The 17,165-nt window shown below is 56.0% G+C and overlaps 1 protein-coding gene across 1 annotated transcript in view; it reads right to left on the bottom strand.

Annotated features, from left to right (window-relative positions):
- Positions 1 to 11,420: 11,420 nt before the first annotated feature.
- Positions 11,421 to 17,165, bottom strand: part of LOC310919502 (low affinity immunoglobulin gamma Fc region receptor III-like) — a gene marked incomplete at both ends in the record, with an annotated part of 346,992 nt that continues 341,247 nt past the window's right edge. The window contains 4 exons of the mRNA XM_083878868.1: positions 11,421 to 11,530; positions 11,618 to 11,697; positions 11,788 to 11,809; positions 12,208 to 12,291. Coding sequence (XP_083734994.1) covers positions 11,421 to 11,530; positions 11,618 to 11,697; positions 11,788 to 11,809; positions 12,208 to 12,291 — 296 coding nt within the window. The remainder of the gene's footprint in view (positions 11,531 to 11,617; positions 11,698 to 11,787; positions 11,810 to 12,207; positions 12,292 to 17,165) is intronic.

Here is a 17,165-nt window from a genome sequence, read left to right as displayed (position 1 = left end):
GAACTAGAAGAGGGAAAAAAATTAATAGGAATCAGAATAAAACTTTCAAAACACTTCCCTATCACCCCAGAGCTGCTTCTCTTTCTCACAGACAACGTATAAAGACAAAACTCAGAACTCTAGGTCTGTAGCACTTTAATCAGTCCATTTAGAGAGAGAAATCTCTTTTGGTTGGTATGGTATTTTTCAACAAGAATGATCATATGGCTTGTGGCTTTTAACTCTCACAAAAGCAGCCGCCCAGGGAAAATCTGCAGTTGTGGATTTCCCACATCACGCAGCCTTTCCCGCAGCTACATATGGGCCATGGACTCATGCATACTCATGGGGTATCAGTTTTAAAGATGAACAGCTCCAGATACAAAGGGTTTTCTTGACTATCTCTAAAATCATCTAAAGGAACAAGGGTTTCTTTTTTTTTCCCTGGGGGCAGAGGGCTTCTATCTTTATCTTCCTCTCTTAAAAAATTCTCCATGAGACCACGAAGGTGGCAGGCTCAGGCCGTGCCGGGGCTGGAGCCAGGATCTCTGCCATGGCTGGGCTTTTTCTCCCTCTTCCTCTGCCCGGCAGCCACTGCCAGAGGGGGACTCGGCCCGGGGAAACGGCAGTCAGGAATCTCAGCGGCCAGGACAGGCTGAGGGACACTTCCCCCTCCCCTCGCTGGCACCGGAGTGGGCCCGGCCCAGCTCGGGCCCGGAGCTGTTATCAGGGGCCCGGCGGACACCTCCCTCCGCCCAGGCCGACGTGGGGCAAGTTTTAAAATCAGCTGGATGTTTGTAGCCGGGGCCTCCCCTTTCCCCTCCGGCAGCTGCTGGGACCCGGGGCCCGGCTCGGCCCTGCCGGGGCTGCAGCAGCAGCAGAGCCCGGCCAGGCCACGCCGGGCCCGGGGGAACGGGGGGACCGGCGGTGGAGCGGGGCCAGCCCGCCACTCCTGTAACCTCTCTCCAGTCCTGGGAGGCAGAGAGCGATTCCCGGCAGTTCTCTGATTTGAGCCCTGTGTGTTCCCAGAGGGGTGGCATGTTTCTAATGGCTATACCAAATGTCAATATTCAAACCTAGAGTCTGATTGGGTTTGCTATAACTCTTGAAGAAATCACTTCCTTCCCGAACTGCCACAGATGTGCCACCCCCAGGATGTGTGACCCCCAGAACAGAGTGTAGTGGTTTCATGTTTATTGAATTCTGTTTCCAAATTTAGTGTCTTTTCTGCTGTGACATAGGATTAGGAGAAAAGCTAGCAGACTTAAAGGTACAATGATAAATGTATTAACACACACTAAAAGGAGATAAAAGGAATCAAAATGAAACTTTCAAAACACTCTTCCTCCCACCACAAAGTGTTCACTTTTCCACAAACAACAAAAAGAGACAAAACCTGTGATTTTCAGTCAGTTTCACCATTTAAAAAATACTCTTTCATCAGTTCTTTAGGAGAGGAGTCTCTCTTTGAGTCCCATGGAGACATCGCCATAAGAGAAACAGTCCTCTTGTGGCTCCCATGTCAGGAATCTGCAGCTGCCCAAAAGAAATCTCTGCAAACTATGAAATCCCACCCATTACCAGCCTTTCCCATGGCTTCATAGGGGCCTATCAGCTTATTTGGGGTACTGTTTAAGAATGCCTCTTCTAGTATAAAACAAAAATTCTCTTCTTCCATCTCCAAAATCATCTTCATCTCTAAAACTAGAGATCTGCTTTTTCCCTAGGACTGAAGGGCTTCATATCACTTTTAACTAGAGCCATACGTCCTCCCCCAACAGCATTCATATATTACAGGAAATAGTTCATTTTTCATGGTTTCACCAGAAAAGTCCAGTGAAATAAGGCCACTCCTCCTCCTTTGTCCCACTTAGGACTTCCTTTTCACTGACTTCATGTTGTGTCTTCTCTACATTCAATCACTTTGGTCTTTTTCCTTTTACTCAAAAGGAAGATCAGAGTTTTGAAAAGTCTCATCTGTACCAGGAAAGAGTTAAAACTTGTCCAGGTCTATGGTCATCATATGATCTCTGCTGGGCAACAGCTTCTAGGATTTTCAGAAGCTGCAAGGATTGGGGGGAAGAGAATTTCACCACGAGGGATCTCAGAGCAGCCTGGCTGGTAGATGCCTCCTGCCCCTCCACTCCTCGGTCTCATCCAGGGTGACCCAGCTCGGAGCTGCCATCAGAGGCTGCAGACTCCCCTCTGCCTGCTGGGGGAAGGGCTCAGGGCCACGGCCGAGCCTTGGGCCGGCAGTCCCCCCCTCCTACAGGGGGGAGCAGCAGGGTGTTTTACAGCTGCTGGAGACCCAATCCAGGCTGGGACAGGAGCAAATTCTCACCCCCTCCCCTGGCCTGGGAGTTACTGGGCCAGGTGGGCCTCCCATGAAAAGCCTGGGCCTGGGCAGGCCAGGCCATCCTGGCCCCCCTCGCAAGGAGAGAGCCGGGGCTGCCTTGTTACCTCCTCTGAGGCCAGTGGGAAAAGGGCCTGCTCGGACACAGTCTCAGCTTTATGTGTGTATTGACAAAGTCGTTCCTCGGTTGTTAACCAATATGTCAGTATCTAAAAACGGCCTCTGATAGGTGCCTGCCCTTCCAAAAAAAATTCCAAGGTCCTGATAGAGCAGTATTCCATATTCCTCTTTAACTAAAAACCAAACTGTGTTAACCCATGTTAACCACCCAGGGGGAGCGGGTGGGAGGGGCCGGGATGGAGGGACCGGGACCCCAGTGGGGAGCCCCGAGGGTGGAGGGACCAAAATGGCCGAGGGGAGACCCTGGCCCGGCAGGGGAGCAGAGACCCTGGGCTGGGCTCTGCGGGAAGGAGGGACCGGCACGGTGGTCCCAGAGCACTGGGAAGGGCCCAGCTGCCATCGCGCTGTGAGTGCCGGGACTGTCACGGGGTGTCTGAACCGACTGTGACAGCGTGTCCCAAACCACTGTCACGATGTGTGGGGACCAGTCATTGCCAGGGTAACGCCCCCACAGCTTTGGGCACTCGGGGGGTGCCCTGGAATGGGCAGGGCAGGGGTGGGGCAGAGCCCTGTCTATTCCCTGTGCCCCGTGCAGGTGAGGAGGGCAGGGATGGAGCAGCTTTGGGGACACCTGTGCGAAAAACAGCGTTCACTTTCCTGGTAAATTTTAAGAAATAGGTTTAATAATAAAAAAATATGACAATTAGGAAACAAAAAAGGAAAGCACGAATGGAAGGGTGAGTTGACATTCAGCCAAATCCACAACCTTCTATTTTATTGGTCTTTGTTAAATACTCATTCTATTTCATCTGCCTTGTTGAATATTCAAACTTTTCCACAAAGTAGTTTCCATATTCCAGGAACTGTTTTACATGGCCCCTCCTTGGGTCCGCCTTTTTAGAAAATGTGTGTTTCTTGGCTGTGTCTTCATTATCACCTCCAGCTTGGGCCGTGGTCTATACTTTCTTCAGATGGCAGATGCTGATTGTGGGTATATCAACAGCAGGGTCATCTTTAAGTGTTCACTGGATGTTATCTCAGCCAAACAGACAGTTTAAGCATACTATTATAATACAAAAAATTTTTCTAATATAACACACATAGTATTTATTTCAATATTTGTAAAAAGCCAATTATATAATATATTTATAACACTTGCTATCCAAACAGGGTCATTCCCCACAGCCACACCATGACGGCAGGGCAGAGCCCCTGCTCAATATTTCCAAACATTTCCCACTTGACTGGAGGCAGCAGCCAGACCCAAATATTCTTTCCAGGAGGTTCCAAAGGGCTGCAGATTTTGTTCAGGAAGAAGGGTCCAGGTCAGACTGTTGAGCAGATGGGTGTGGGATTTGCAGAACTTCTGGAGCTCTCTCAGTCCCTTCCTGAGAGGGACAAAATGATCAATTGCTGCATTTCTGGACTGGTTCCCTCACAGCTGCCCCTGCAGGGAGGGTTTCCAGCCAGCCCTGCTCTGAAAACCATCAAAGGCCCTCACAGAGCCACTGCTTGGGCTCCCATTGCCTTTTGTGCTTCTTGCAGGGCTGAGCAAACCACAGCCAGGCCTTTTTTCTGTCCACAGAATTCTCACCTTTGCAGCAGCTCCAAAGCTGCCAGAATCAAAGCCAAGGGGGCAGGGGGGACCCTCAGGTCCTGGCTGCCAGCTGGGGCTGGCCAGAGCAGGGCTGGCCAATGCCCATCCGTGTGCACTGGGGCTGGGCCATGGCTGGGCCCCACACTTGGATGGGCACTGGCTTCAAGGAGGAGGAGTTGGGGAGCCCCTTCCTGCCTGGGGCTCCATTCCCAAGCTGCTCTTGCCTGCTCTCACCCTCCAGGGGACCAGCAAGAATGGAGAAGTCTGGAACAGGTTTTCTCGCAAAAGCCAAGAAACCCAAAGTGTCCCAAGCCTTTAGGACAGAAACCCCTTGGGTGATACAGTGGGGATCAGGAGAGAGCAGAGACAGCCTCCAACAGCTTCAGCCACTACAGATTTGGGGGTCTCAGCCTCACCGCTGCAATCTGGAGCCAAGTCAGCCATTTTTCCACAGGGAAAAAGCTGCAGTTTTTCATTGCAGTGCTGGGGCAGAGGGGGCAGGATAGTCATTGGGTGTTGTGGACATAGGTGACGTTCAGGAGTGTCACAAGTGTTTCAGCTGGAGGGTCTTGTCTGTCCCCTGGTTCCCAGCTCTGAGACCCTTCAAGGGATGGGGGATTGGGGTGGTTCTGGGAGGTTGTGGGGGCGTCTGTGCCCTCCCCAGTGGGCACCAACCTCCTGTAACCTCCCCACTGTAAACCTCGGGGGGCTTCTCATCCACAGCAGTGTCTTGAGGGGCTGTGGAATGCCAGGCCTGGGACTGAGCTGTGGAATTGCCTCTGTCTCCAGCGCAGCTCTGCCAAAGCCCAACGATGCCCTTTGGGATTCCTGAAATCCTCTCTCTGGCATCTGGAGCCCCTTGTTCCCTTCCTTTATCCCTGCACTCACTGCCTGCTGGGTTGTTCCCCTCACAGCCTCAGACACCTCTAGGCTGCTGTAATTTCATCTCTGCCATCCCTTGGATTTGTCCTTCCCATGTTTGGGCTGTCCCAGCCCCTCCCCACTTCCCAGTGCACCCCAGGAGTCCAGGGAGGGAGGGAGGGAGGAAGGCAGGAAGGAAGGCAGGAAGGCAGGAAGGAAGGAAGGAAGGCAGGAAGGAAGGCAGGAAGGAAGGAAGGCAGGAAGGAAGGCAGGCAGGAAGGAAGGCAGGAAGGAAGGAAGGCAGGCAGGAAGGAAGGAAGGAAGGAAGGCAGGAAGGAAGGCAGGAAGGAAGGCAGGAAGGAAGGAAGGAAGGCAGGAAGGCAGGAAGGAAGGAAGGAAGGGAGGCAGGAAGCGAGGGAGGGAGGGAGGAAGGAAGGAAGGGAGGAAGGAAGGAAGGAAGGAAGGAAGGAAGGAAGGAAGGAAGGAAGGAAGGAAGGAAGGAAGGAAGGAAGGAAGGAAGTGTCATCCCTGCATTTCTTGCCTTCAAGTGTTTGAGTCTTTGCAGCAGTTTCTCACGCTGCTTCATGTAAACAATATTGTATTATTAGAATTTATCAGTATGTTTTGCATTCTTGTTCTCTGAGAGAGAACTTGACTGATGGTCATATTGACCAATGGAGTCAGGAGGTTGTAACCTCCTTGGGCCAATCTTGGCCCGCTGTACAAAATGTATATAAGCCTATTGGAGTCAGATAATAAAGAGCTTTCCATGTTTCACCAAGCTGCTGCCTGCTGTCCACTGCGAGGCTCCACTCCCACGTCACAATGTGTTGCCCCTCTAAAGGTGTGGAGTAACATCTGGTGACCCCGGACGTGTGAGAAGAGGGTCTCCAGTGCATCTGGTGACCCCGGACGTGTGGGAACAGGGGTCTCCCGTCACAAGTGGTGACCCCTCCGTGTCTGGACTGCAGCTGGGTCGCAGTGGTGACCCCGAGTGTCTGAACGGATTCCTGACGTGGGAGAACAGGTCACGCCGGTGACCTCCGACTGCGAGAGAACTGCACGTCGGTGGACCTGTCTGCCCAGTGAGAGACTGTGCCTGCTCTGCCTGAGGCAATCGTGGTAAGAGATAATGATCTCAAAACCTTCCTCAGATGAGGAAACCCTCATGTTGGACCTTTGCCTTGAGGTCCTGAAGAGAGAAGAAGTCTCCTTTCTTGGAGATGCTCTACAGAAATTGTTCTATTATGCTAGAACTCATGGGTTTTTTTGCAACCTTGAAGAAGTTTTTTCTACAGCAGAGTGGAAGTCTTTGGCCGACTATCTGCTCCAGGTTTTCTTTGCAGATCGCAGTGTGAAGCTTTTGAAACTCATAGCCACCTGGAGCAGGCTGGAAAAGGTGCTGCCTAAAGTACAGCCTTCCAGCTCTGAGGACAGCTCCAGCCCCATCGGGCTGGGTTCCAGGGAAGACGGTGGAGTCATTCCTCCTGTCCCGGCTCCGCGGAGACGGGCGGGACAGCCGACCCCCCTTCCTCGCAGCAGCATGGCGGGAAGCCTGCCTGCACTCAGCGCACCAGCTGAGGCGGGCACGGGGTCTTCTGTAGAGCAGAACCCGTCCCTACCCATGCCTCATCGGCGATGGAGTGTGGAAAAACTCAGGGCTTCTGAAAGCCCCTCGGGATCGACCCCCCCTCCCAGTCCTGTGCCGAAAAAGCGGCGGCGGAGGCGAAAGTTCGCCCCCCCCACTTCCCTCCCCCTCGGTGCTTTCCTGGCCTTGGAAGCACCGAGAGCGCTCTTGGATCAGGGGGGCAAGGTGGTTTTTGCGGACTGTCCACACTGTGGAATGTCAATAAGGTATTCCATGTGGGGCGGAGCGGCCCCAAGGAGTGAAGGGGCCAGCCTGCGGCAGGCTGTAAAGGCCGCCCGGTCTGTGCAGGGGGTCCCACCGAGCTCACGGGGACGGGGCGGCCCCAGAGAGGCGGTGGGGCCGGCCTAGAGCGGGCAACAGTGCCCGCTCAACCCCCGCGGAGGGGAGCGGCCCCGGAGCGAAAAGAAACCCTCCCGCAGGGGCCAGTCCCGCCCATGAGAAAGGGCGGGCCAGCCCCGCGTCGAGCGGCAGCAAAGCCGTCCGGCATCGGAGCAACAACCACGGCTCCGCTTGGGAATGCAGGGCAGGGACAGCCTCCCAGCCCCCCCGCTCCTCCCCGTGCCGATCGGGGCACTCCCCCTGCACCTGCGGGGACAGCACTTGGCAGGCGGGACACGCCTCCTGCAGCGCTGCCATCTCCCCCCGTGCTGGGTAAGGGCCGCGCGGAGCGGGCAGCGGCCACCGGTCCCAAAGCGGCGCCAAGGGACACGCCCCTCCCAGTGCTGCGTTCCCCCCCACTCTGAGCAGGAGCAGCGCGGCGGAGGCAACTGCAGCCGATCTGTCAATTTTAAAGGGACAGCACGGTCACAAGCGGGTGTTTCCCCGCTGCAAGGGGTCTCGGGGTCCCGGATCTCCCTCAGTCTCGGATCATGTCCCAGCCGAGGCTGATGCTGTGGGCGGCCGTGGGTCAGCGCGGCGCCCCCTGCAGGGCAGGGATGGATTCCCCAGCTCTGCAGGTGCAGTGAGAAAAGCTCTCACCCCTGTCCCTGTGAAACACTCGGGACAGGAATCAGAGGTGCATGATGCCTCATCTAATGCTCAGGCCGGCAAGACTAATGCTAAGGCCAACAAGAAACAAAGAAAGAGAGTGCAAAAAAGAGGAATCACTCCCTTGTTTCTTTGTGGAAGGTGTGGACAGCCGAATCACATGGCAGATGGAAGGGGGGAAGGGGGGAAGGGGGGAAGGAGGGAAGGAGGGAAGGGGGGAAGGGAGGGAGGGAGGGAGGGAGGGAGGGAGGGAGGGAGGGAGGGAGGGAGGGAGGGAGGAAGGAAGGAAGGAAGGAAGGAAGGAAGGAAGGAAGGAAGGAAGGAAGGAAGGAAGGAAGGAAGGAAGGAAGGAAGGAAGGAAGGAAGGAAGGAAGGAAGGAAGGAAGGAAGGAAGGAAGGAAGGAAGGAAGGAAGGAAGGAAGGAAGGAAGGAAGGAAGGAAGGAAGGAAGGAAGGAAGGAAGGGGTTGTTCCTTCTGCAAGCTCAGGCAGGCAGTGGCTAAATCTCAGCACTGCCAGAAGCACCTTCTTAGCAGAGACATTCCTGTGGGTGAATTTCTCCTTCCTCTGAGTGGGGGGAAGAGGGATGAGGACCCTCAGTGTGGCTCCACACACTGGGCTGGGCTGGTGCCAGCAAGGGGGGACCAGCAGGAATACGTGGGAGCTGAGGAAGGTTGGATGCATTGGGAGCTGTGGCGTGTGGATGCATGGGATCCATCAGATGTGGGTGTGTGGGGGCTGTGGGACATGGAGGTGTGAGAGATGTGGCATATGGATGCCTGAGAGTCAGTGGACAGGGATACAGGACAGCTGGAGGGGGAGGGTTGTGAAAGCCCCTCCCCTGAAGGCCCGTGTGGTGGCTGCTGTCCATGACCTCGAGCACCACTGGAGGCTGGTGGGGTCTGTCCTCCTCATCCTGGTCCTGTCTGGTGCCTTTGTAGATCTGGGGGAGGGGCTCTGGCCCAGGCTCCCACCCAGGGCTGAGGCAGGAATGCTGCTGGGGGGTCCTTGTTCCCCTGTCCCACCCCATCCATGGCCACAGCCCCCCATCCCTGTGTCAGGCTGTGGGGATTGATCTTGTGGAACATCCTCTGGGGGAGGCTGTGGTGCTGGGGGGCAGGAGGGGAACCAGTGGGACAGGGGACACCACTCTGCACGAGCAGCACAGGGGAACTTCCGGGGGGAGAGCTTTGAGAGGGGAGTGGGGCAGACTGACCAATGCAGTGACCTCAAAGCCCTCCTGTGACATCAGAGCCCACTCACCCTGTGAGGAAACAGCCCCATCTATGATGTCACACTGCCATCCTGTGATGTCAGAGTGCATTATATGGTGTCACAAAACCATCCTATGGTGTCACCACCTGCTCTGTGACATCACAGCTGTTGTGTGAAGACATACACAGCTGCTCTGTGATATCACTAACCACTCTTTGATGTCACAATCTGCTTCATGATGACACAGGGCGCTCTGTGATGTTGTAAAGCATGCTGTGATGTCTCAGCCAGCTCTGTGGTATCACACATTTGCCTTCTATGGTATCAGAGTCTGCCCAAGGAATCCTTGGCACTGATTCTCCCAGGAGAGGGGATTTCAAGGAGCCCAAAGGGCATTGCTGGGCTTTGTCAGAGCTGCTGTGGACACAGAGGAAATTCCACAGCTCCATCCCTGCCTTGGGCTCTCCCAGGACCCTTCTGCTGTGGGGCTCCTCAGGGTGCAAGAACAATTTCTCTTGCAAAGGGCAGATGTACTGTGAGATTTTGGCTGGGGAGTGACGGGCTGGGCTCAGCTCCTCTCTCTCTCTTGCTCCTGGCAAGGGTGAGACAGTGAGGTGGGACAGTGCTGCTCTTGCTCTGAGGGCAATTGGCTGCCACCGTGGAGTTCCACCTTCACTGCTTCTCCTACTATGAGTGAGGCTTTGTTCCTAAGAGCAGCCTTTGAACTGGGACCTTTTCAACTCCCGATCTCACTGGAAAGGACCCTCACCATATTCTCAGGTGCCTCAGGGGAGAACCCGGCACCCAGAGCCCCTCGCCCTTCCCAGAGGGCGCGTCTCCTGGCTGCGTGCGGCAGCTGTTTGCGGGAGCCCGGCTGTGGCTGCCCAGCTCCGCTGTTTTCTGCCGATGCTTCAGGCTTTTTGGTAAATTTTAACCCTACACCCGTGTCCCACCTGAGCCTCGAGACCTGCAGCTCCTGCTACATCTTTGGAGTTTTTGCTATACTTCCTTTGCCACCCTGGGGTGTGTCTCCCCCCAGTTGTTCCAGCTGCCACTCCGAGGGTTCCTGCTGCAGCCCATTTTGCCATCCGGAGTGGCACCGTTCCCAGCTGCCCCCCAGCCCTGTCAGTGAGGGAAAGAAGCTTCTCTCTCTCTCCCGCCGGCTGAGTCTCCATTAACCATGGAGAGAGACAGCCGAGCTGGCGCCACAGCGCCCCCTGCAGCCGCGGGGGAATCATCGCACCTGCCCTGCCCGGCCGGGGGCCACCAGCGCCCCTGCTGGCTGTGCCCGGAACTGCACCGCAGGGGAAGTGCCTGCAGCCCAGAGAGGGCTGGGACTGGGTTGTGCTTTTGTTTGTTGTTGCAGGCAGTGTTGTTGTTTGTTTGTCTTGTTATATATATTCTAGTAAAGAACTCTTATTCCTGTTCCCATGTCTGTGCGTGGAAGCCCTATAATATTTTAATAATTTAATATGTTGGAGAGAAGGTGGTTATATTTTCCATTCCAAGGCAGGTTCCAGCCTGCTTTAGCATACACCTTTAAAACAGGATACCATCTCTGTGGCAGCACAGGAGACAGCACAGTTTGCCTAGACCTGCAGGGATGTCCAGAGGTCTGGAACTGACTGGACACTCAGCCCCACTCTGTGCCATGGATACATTCATTCTGACTGTCCTGGAAAAGGGGGAGGCTCAGGAACACCCAGAGATCCCTGATGACATCATTGTGTGGGGAAAACGGCAGAGGAGGGGTTTGGGAAAGGGGAGACGAGAATCCAGAGCCTCCTGAAGGCTGCTTTGTCCAACAGAGCAATGAAGGTTCGAGGCTCTGCCAGGTTCCTCTGGTGGAGGAAACATGCTGGGGGAAGGGTCCAGGGTTTATTCTTTGTTAGGGGCTTGCTCTGGAAATCGTTCCTGTTGTGACCCTTTGGATTTTGAACCTTGTTGCTGCTGCTGTTGGTTGTGTTGTCTCGTTGCTGTTTGCAGGAGATTGTTCTTCTCTCAGGTCTTTGAGACATTTGCTTTTTGTGCCTCCACTGGCAAGGGGAGGGACAGCAGTGCCTAGTTTTTAATGCCAGCCTAGAATTGGAGAATCCCTAAATTCCTCAAGAGAATTCCTAAAGCCTGACAGAACTGAACAAAGAAATATCATTTCTGCCAGTTTAACCAAAAAGCTGTATTTTGGGCCAATAACAGGGAAACAAGTCCTGAGTTCCCCTGGCACTGGGAGGAGAGATGAGGAGCCATAGGTGTACTCAGAGTGCTGAGAGGGGGATTGCAGAGCCACTGGGAGTACAGAGGTACTGGGAAATAGAATGGAAAACACCGGGATCTACTGGGAGCATGGCAGAGGTAGTGGGAGGTTAAATAGGGAGCCCCAGGGGTATTGGGAGCACTGTGTGAAAAGAATGGGGAAGCCTCTGAGGGTGCTGGGAACACTTAGAGGAGGAATGAGGAGCCAGTCGTGGTAGTGGAAGGGGGGTGGGGAAGCCCTTGGGGGTTCTGGGGACATAGGGATCTCTGGGTGCCCTGTGCAGCCTCACACATGATCCCCACTTGTGCCCACCTACCCGTGAATGTTGGGCACTCACAGGAGCAGTGGAAGGGACATGCATGTGGCTTCCCATGCGTGGGGTCCCAGTGCCCACATGTGCCCCGAGTGTCACAGCACATTCCCATAGGTGTCACTGAGTTCCCGCTGTCGCCCATGGGGTCCCCACAGCTCCGCGTAGGTCACCTGGGGATCCTGGAGTGTGGTGGCACGGGGGGACACTGCGAGAGACACTGGCTGTGGGATCTGGGTGGGGGTGACACTCATGGGTGATGTGTCCCTCTGTGTGTGTCCCACCCTGTACTCACCCCCCATCTGCTTGGTGCTCACGACGTGGGTGTACAGCACCTCCCCCTCCTCTGGGGGGGCCAGGGGATCCGGGGAGCCCCTGATGGGATAAAGGGGATGTGTGGGAGGGAATGGGAGGACTTGGGGGTTGGGGTAAAAGGGGACAGGGTGGTTTGAGGTCCCCACTCACCTTTCCTGGTGTTTTCTGGGAGCTGCAAAGGAAAGAGGGGAGGGGTAACTGTGGAGTCCCCAAGGCCCCCTCAGGAATCCTGAAACCCCACTGGACCGCCAGTTTCTCCCAGGACCCCTGAGCATCCCTGATGCCCCCCAGAACCCCTGAACCACCCCAGTGCTCTGGATCCCCTGAGCACCCAGAAGCCCAAGCCTAGCAAGGGAGGGAGACCCTCCAAATTCCCCCATGATCACTGAAAAAATGCCCAACATCCCTGCAAGACCCTCTGACATCATCCCAAATCCTTGAGGACCATGAGGAAAGGTCCTGAGCACTGAGCGTTGCCCAAGTCCGGGCCTGTGGGTGCTGCCCATCACCCCCACATTCCAGGTGGCCTCCCACCTCCCCAGAGCCTCCCTTGCCCCCATTGTCACCCACCCATGTTGTTCCACCGGTGCCAGCCCATGCCTACACCCACGAGCAGGACCAGGAAGAGGAAGGCCCCTCCAACCCCTGCAGCCACTGCTGGGGACAGAAAGGACACATCAGGGTCACCTGTCACTCCACAGACCCTGCAATCCCAATGACCCTGTGTGAACCCACCTCTGTTCCAGTGTCCCTGTGGTGTCACCTCCAATGCCAGCTCAGGGCTGAGTGCCTGGAACACAGGGTGCCCGTCCTGTCCCAGCTGGTTGGTGGCCACGCACTGGTAGGTGCCCGAATGTCCCACATCAATATTCCCAAGCTCCAGGACAGGACCCTGAGCCACCTCCTTCCCATCACGCAGCCAGGTGAAGGTGACAGGGGCTGAGCCCACCTGCACTGAGCAGCGCAAGGTCACGGGGTCACCTGCGTGCACCTGGTGTGCCGGGGGACTGGGGGTGATGGTGACATTGGCCACAGGCACTGTGGGGACACAGACAGGGCTGAGGTTGGTGAGAGAGGCCGGCACCCAGTGTGGGGGGATGAGGGAGTCCATGTGGTAGCACCTGGAGATAGAGGGTCTCCTTCACCCAGGACAGTGACCCCATGCTGGTGGGGCCATAATGTGTTCTGGGATGAGGGCACGTGATGGATGAGGGGTGAGTGATGAGGATGGGATGAGGGTGAGGTGAGGATGGGATGAGCACTGCTGTGTCCAAGGGTGGTGATGGCCATCACCTCGTGGGGGGTGTGGAATACCATGGGTGGGATGTTGTAAAACCAACTGTGGATGGCAGGGAGAGGGAACTCTGCAGACCTGAGATTTTTTTATATATTTTTGAGAGAACACGTGGTTTTATTGCAAGAGTTGTGGGTAAAAAGGCCTGCCTTCAGCCACCAGCCTCGGCTGAAGGGAAGCCCCAAGGAGGGAAGGAGAGAGAGAGATGGCACGAGATAAGAGATGTGGCTGGCGTAAAGGAGGTATGGTAAGAGAAAATGTTCAGGTAAGAGAGATGAGGTAAGAGAAGTAAGGTAAGAGCTAAGAAAGTAAGAGGTAAGAGAGACAGAGTCTTTTAACAATATATTATATCTCCTTTTGTGTTGACTGTTCTAATTTACAGTGACCAATCTGCATGAGATACAAAACTTACAGACTTTGCATACAGCCTATGAGAACTGCTATATTACCATATCACTCTGTATTCTAAATTCTAAAGGCTATCTTCTTATCTGTCTTTTCCCTGATACCTTGGCAGGGTGGAGTGGAGCTACACCCTTGGGTCCCTTAGTGTCCCATTGTTTGTTATCACTTTACCCATCTCCCAGCTAATCACCCTGTTCCTGCTGCCATGCTTACATCTCAAAACTAGCTTTCATTTCTATTTCACTCACAGTTTTACATTCTCAGTATCTCTTGCCAGGCAATCATATTTGTAAGCTTTTCCTGTCCCATCTTTCCCAACAGGATGTGAGGGGTCTGATGAGGCATATCAATGGGGGCATCACCCCAACCCCAAGGGTCTCACTTCCCTGGGAGGGTCACACTCAGTAGGGTGAATGTGACCTGATGGGGAGTGGGGCATGTGACAGCCGACATTAGGGATCCATGGCCTGCATGTCCTGGGTGGGGATACCTGGAGCCAGAAGGTCCCAGTTCCCCCGGGCTGCGACACCCAGTGGTGGGGGCTGTGACCTGGGGTGGGTTGGGAATGGTGTGAGGGGGTTGCAGTGGAATGGGAATGTGTGGAATTGGGGATGCTGTGGGTGGGATCACCCTCAGCCCAAGGGTCCGACTTTACTAGGACAGTGACGTTCAATGCGGGGCTCTTGGCCACGCTGTCCCCATCACTGGCCTTGCAGAGGTGTGGCCACTGTCCTTGTCCCGAGCGTGCCAAAGCTCCAGGTGGGGGTCGATGCCCAGCAGTTTTTCTGAGGCCCCCTGCTGCCAGGACAAGGACAGGGGACCTGTTCCCATTAACCACCATGCATCTCAGCACCAGGCGGTCACCCAGTGCCACCTGTCCTCTGGTGATCTGCACCCACAGGGACACCCCTGAGAGTGGGACCCCTGTGGGGGGTCAAAGGAGGGATTGGGGACATGGCAAATGTGTGGAACACAAGGGGAGCAGTGAAGGACTCAGAGAGGGGGAGGATCAGACAGGGGTGGGGGAATCCCAGGGAGGAAGAAGGGAGCCCAGAGATGGAGGGAAGACATGGAAAGGGCTGGAAGGGACCCCCAAAAAGGGTGGAAGATTCAGCCAGGGATCATATGGAGAGGGTTGAAGGGAACCACGGGGAAGGTTTTGGGGACCCAGACAGGGATGGTGGGACTTATGGACAATGGACAGACCTCAGAGAGACAGAGGTGCTGCTAGGCAGGAGTGAGGGGACCTGGCGAGGGATGCAGGCAGCAGAGAAGATGATGGCAGGACCAGGGAGAGACCTGGGAAGGCAGGGTGGCACACAGAGGGTTGAGCAAGGATGGGAGACCTGGGAGGGCTGTGGGGGCTCCCTGTGCCCATCCCTGCACTCACTGCGCACTGTGACGTGGAGCCGGGCGCTGCTCTTCTGCACCTTTCCCCCCTCAGAGTGCACCTGGCAGCTGTAATTCCCTGAGTGGGAGACCCCCACAGCGGGCACCAGAAGTTGTGGGGACCACTGTGGTTCCCCCAGCAACTGCCCGTCGTGGTAGAAGAGGTGCAGGAGGGGGGCTGGGGTCCGCAGGGGGCTGGGGGTGCTGAGGCAGCTGAGTTTGAGAGGGGACCCCTCGATGGGCTCAGGGGGACCTTCCAGCACTGGGACTGTGAAGAGCTCTGGGAAGGAGAGGGGAGAGAGATTTATGACCCCGAGTCCCTGGGGAGAGCTTGTGGGGATGCTGAGGTGTGAGTTGTGGGGGTGCTCACCGTGTACTGTCACTGCCACTGGTGCCGACTCCTGCCACCCATGTGATACCCCAGAGCTCACCAAACCCTGGCAGCGGTATTGACCACTGTGGTTCAGCTGCAGAGGGGACAGGGACAGCTCAGTCCTCGTGGAGGATCTGCTCACCTCCTTGTCCCCACAGTAGAATCGCACCCCAGTGACCGACATGTCCTGCATGACCCGGCAACGCAGTGTCACCATGTCCCCCTCCAGCAGCGTCAGTGGTGGCACCTGCAGCACCAGCTGGTCTGTGGGACAAGAGGGTCCCATTGAACTGAAATGCTCCAGACAGGCCCAAGGTGGGTGCCCATGGCACCAGGGACATCTGTGTGGAGTCTCTATTGTTTGGGACAATCCCAGGGACACCAGGAGCAACCCCAGGGCACAGGTGTCACCACGGGATTCCCATCACACTGGGATGCACTGGGATGTCCCTGAGTGCAGGGGACAGGAACTTGCCACACAAGAGGTGTGAGGCCAACCACAGACTGGAGCCCACCCAAACCTATCAGAGGGCCACAGTGATCATTTAAGATCCCTCCTCACCATTTAAGATGGTCACAGGGCGGCTGAGCCCACTGCCAGGTCTGTCACACGTGTAGCTGCCACTCTCAGTGACAGTGAAGTAGTTGAGTCCCTCCTGATCCCAGCGCTGCCCATCCTTGTACCAGGTGGTGGCACCAGTGGTCCCCGAGCCCTGGCAGGTCAGTGTCACCCGGTCCCACAGCACTGCTGGCATCCAGGGGGGCTCCACCAGGAGCTGGGTGGCCTGGGCACCTGTGGGTGATGGGACACCAGCCTGCCAGGACCACATCAGGGCTGGGGACAGCAGGACATGGACATGGCACCCCCCAAGAACTCACCAGCGAGTCTAAGGGTATGAGCTGGAAGAGAGAATGGACAGGGCTGGGTACTGCAGGGACAGCAGTATCTGGGGGATGAGGTGTGGTGTCTGTCCCCAGATTGTCCCCAATGGAACACTGGTGTAGCACAGAGGTCTTTAAGACAGAGACACTGCAGTCACACTGGACTGAGCCATGACATGGGGACACTGTGGACACTGTGAACACTCCATGTTTGCACAGGTCACCTCCGCCATCCTCCCAGCACCTGCCTCCACATCCCCATGGCCCTGTGCCTGTGATCCAATTCAGAAGACATCTGTCCCCATGCCCCATCTGCATGGTATGTAGCCCTTGTCCTTGTCCCTGCAGACCAGTTCCCCTGTCCCTGTCCCCACAGCTGCCCCAGCACCAAGGTTCCATTAGCGCAATCCTTGTCCCCACATTTCTATTCCTCTATTCCTTTCCCCACATCCCAGTTCCCCTGTACTTGTCCTCCTATTCCTCTCCCCACAGCCACACCATGATTCTGCTCACACTAGGGTCAATGCCCATGCACTGGCTCTGCTGGCCTTGGGGAGCTTAGGGGACCCCACAGCCCTCCTGTGCCCCCTCCCCCCTGGTCTCTGCCTCACCAGGGCCCAGCCCCAGGGTGTCAGGCCCGTGCCTGGGGCACTCACCCCACAGGAGCAGCGCCACCTTCCCGGCCATCCCCGTGTCCCCAGCCATGTGGACTGGCTGTCACTCGCTGCTGTGGCCACCGTTCCCCTGGGTGGCGGCTCTTCGGATGAAGAGGAAGGAAGCGAGGTCACATCTCGTCCCCACGTGTAGGTGGCCCTTGGTGGGGGCAGGGTGGGGGATGGGTGGAGACACAGTAGGGGACAGGCTGGGGACATGATGGGATAGTCTGGGGGCTCAGTGGGGGATGGTGTTCCCAGGAGTGGGGGAGCTGAGGGGTTGTGGGGAGTCAAGGATGGATGCTCAGGAGAACTGGGGACCAGTTCTGGCATCTCCATCTGTGGGGATTCAGGAATATGGGTCCTGGGGAACATGGTCTCAAGAGTTGAGGGGTCATGAGATGTGGGTCCCAGGGCTGGGATTGCAGGGAGAAATAAGAGGAACCTTGGGAAGAGGGGTTTTGGGGAATAAGGCAGCCCATGGGATGGGGCCATGGGGATAGAGGTCCTGGGGGAACATGGTCCCCATGGA

The sequence above is a fragment of the Zosterops lateralis genome (genome assembly GCF_965231275.1).
Source record: "Zosterops lateralis genome assembly, chromosome: 27".
NCBI lineage: Eukaryota > Metazoa > Chordata > Aves > Passeriformes > Zosteropidae > Zosterops > Zosterops lateralis.
The sequence above is the reverse complement of the archived record's forward strand: the minus strand, read 5'-3'. Positions and strand labels throughout refer to the sequence as shown.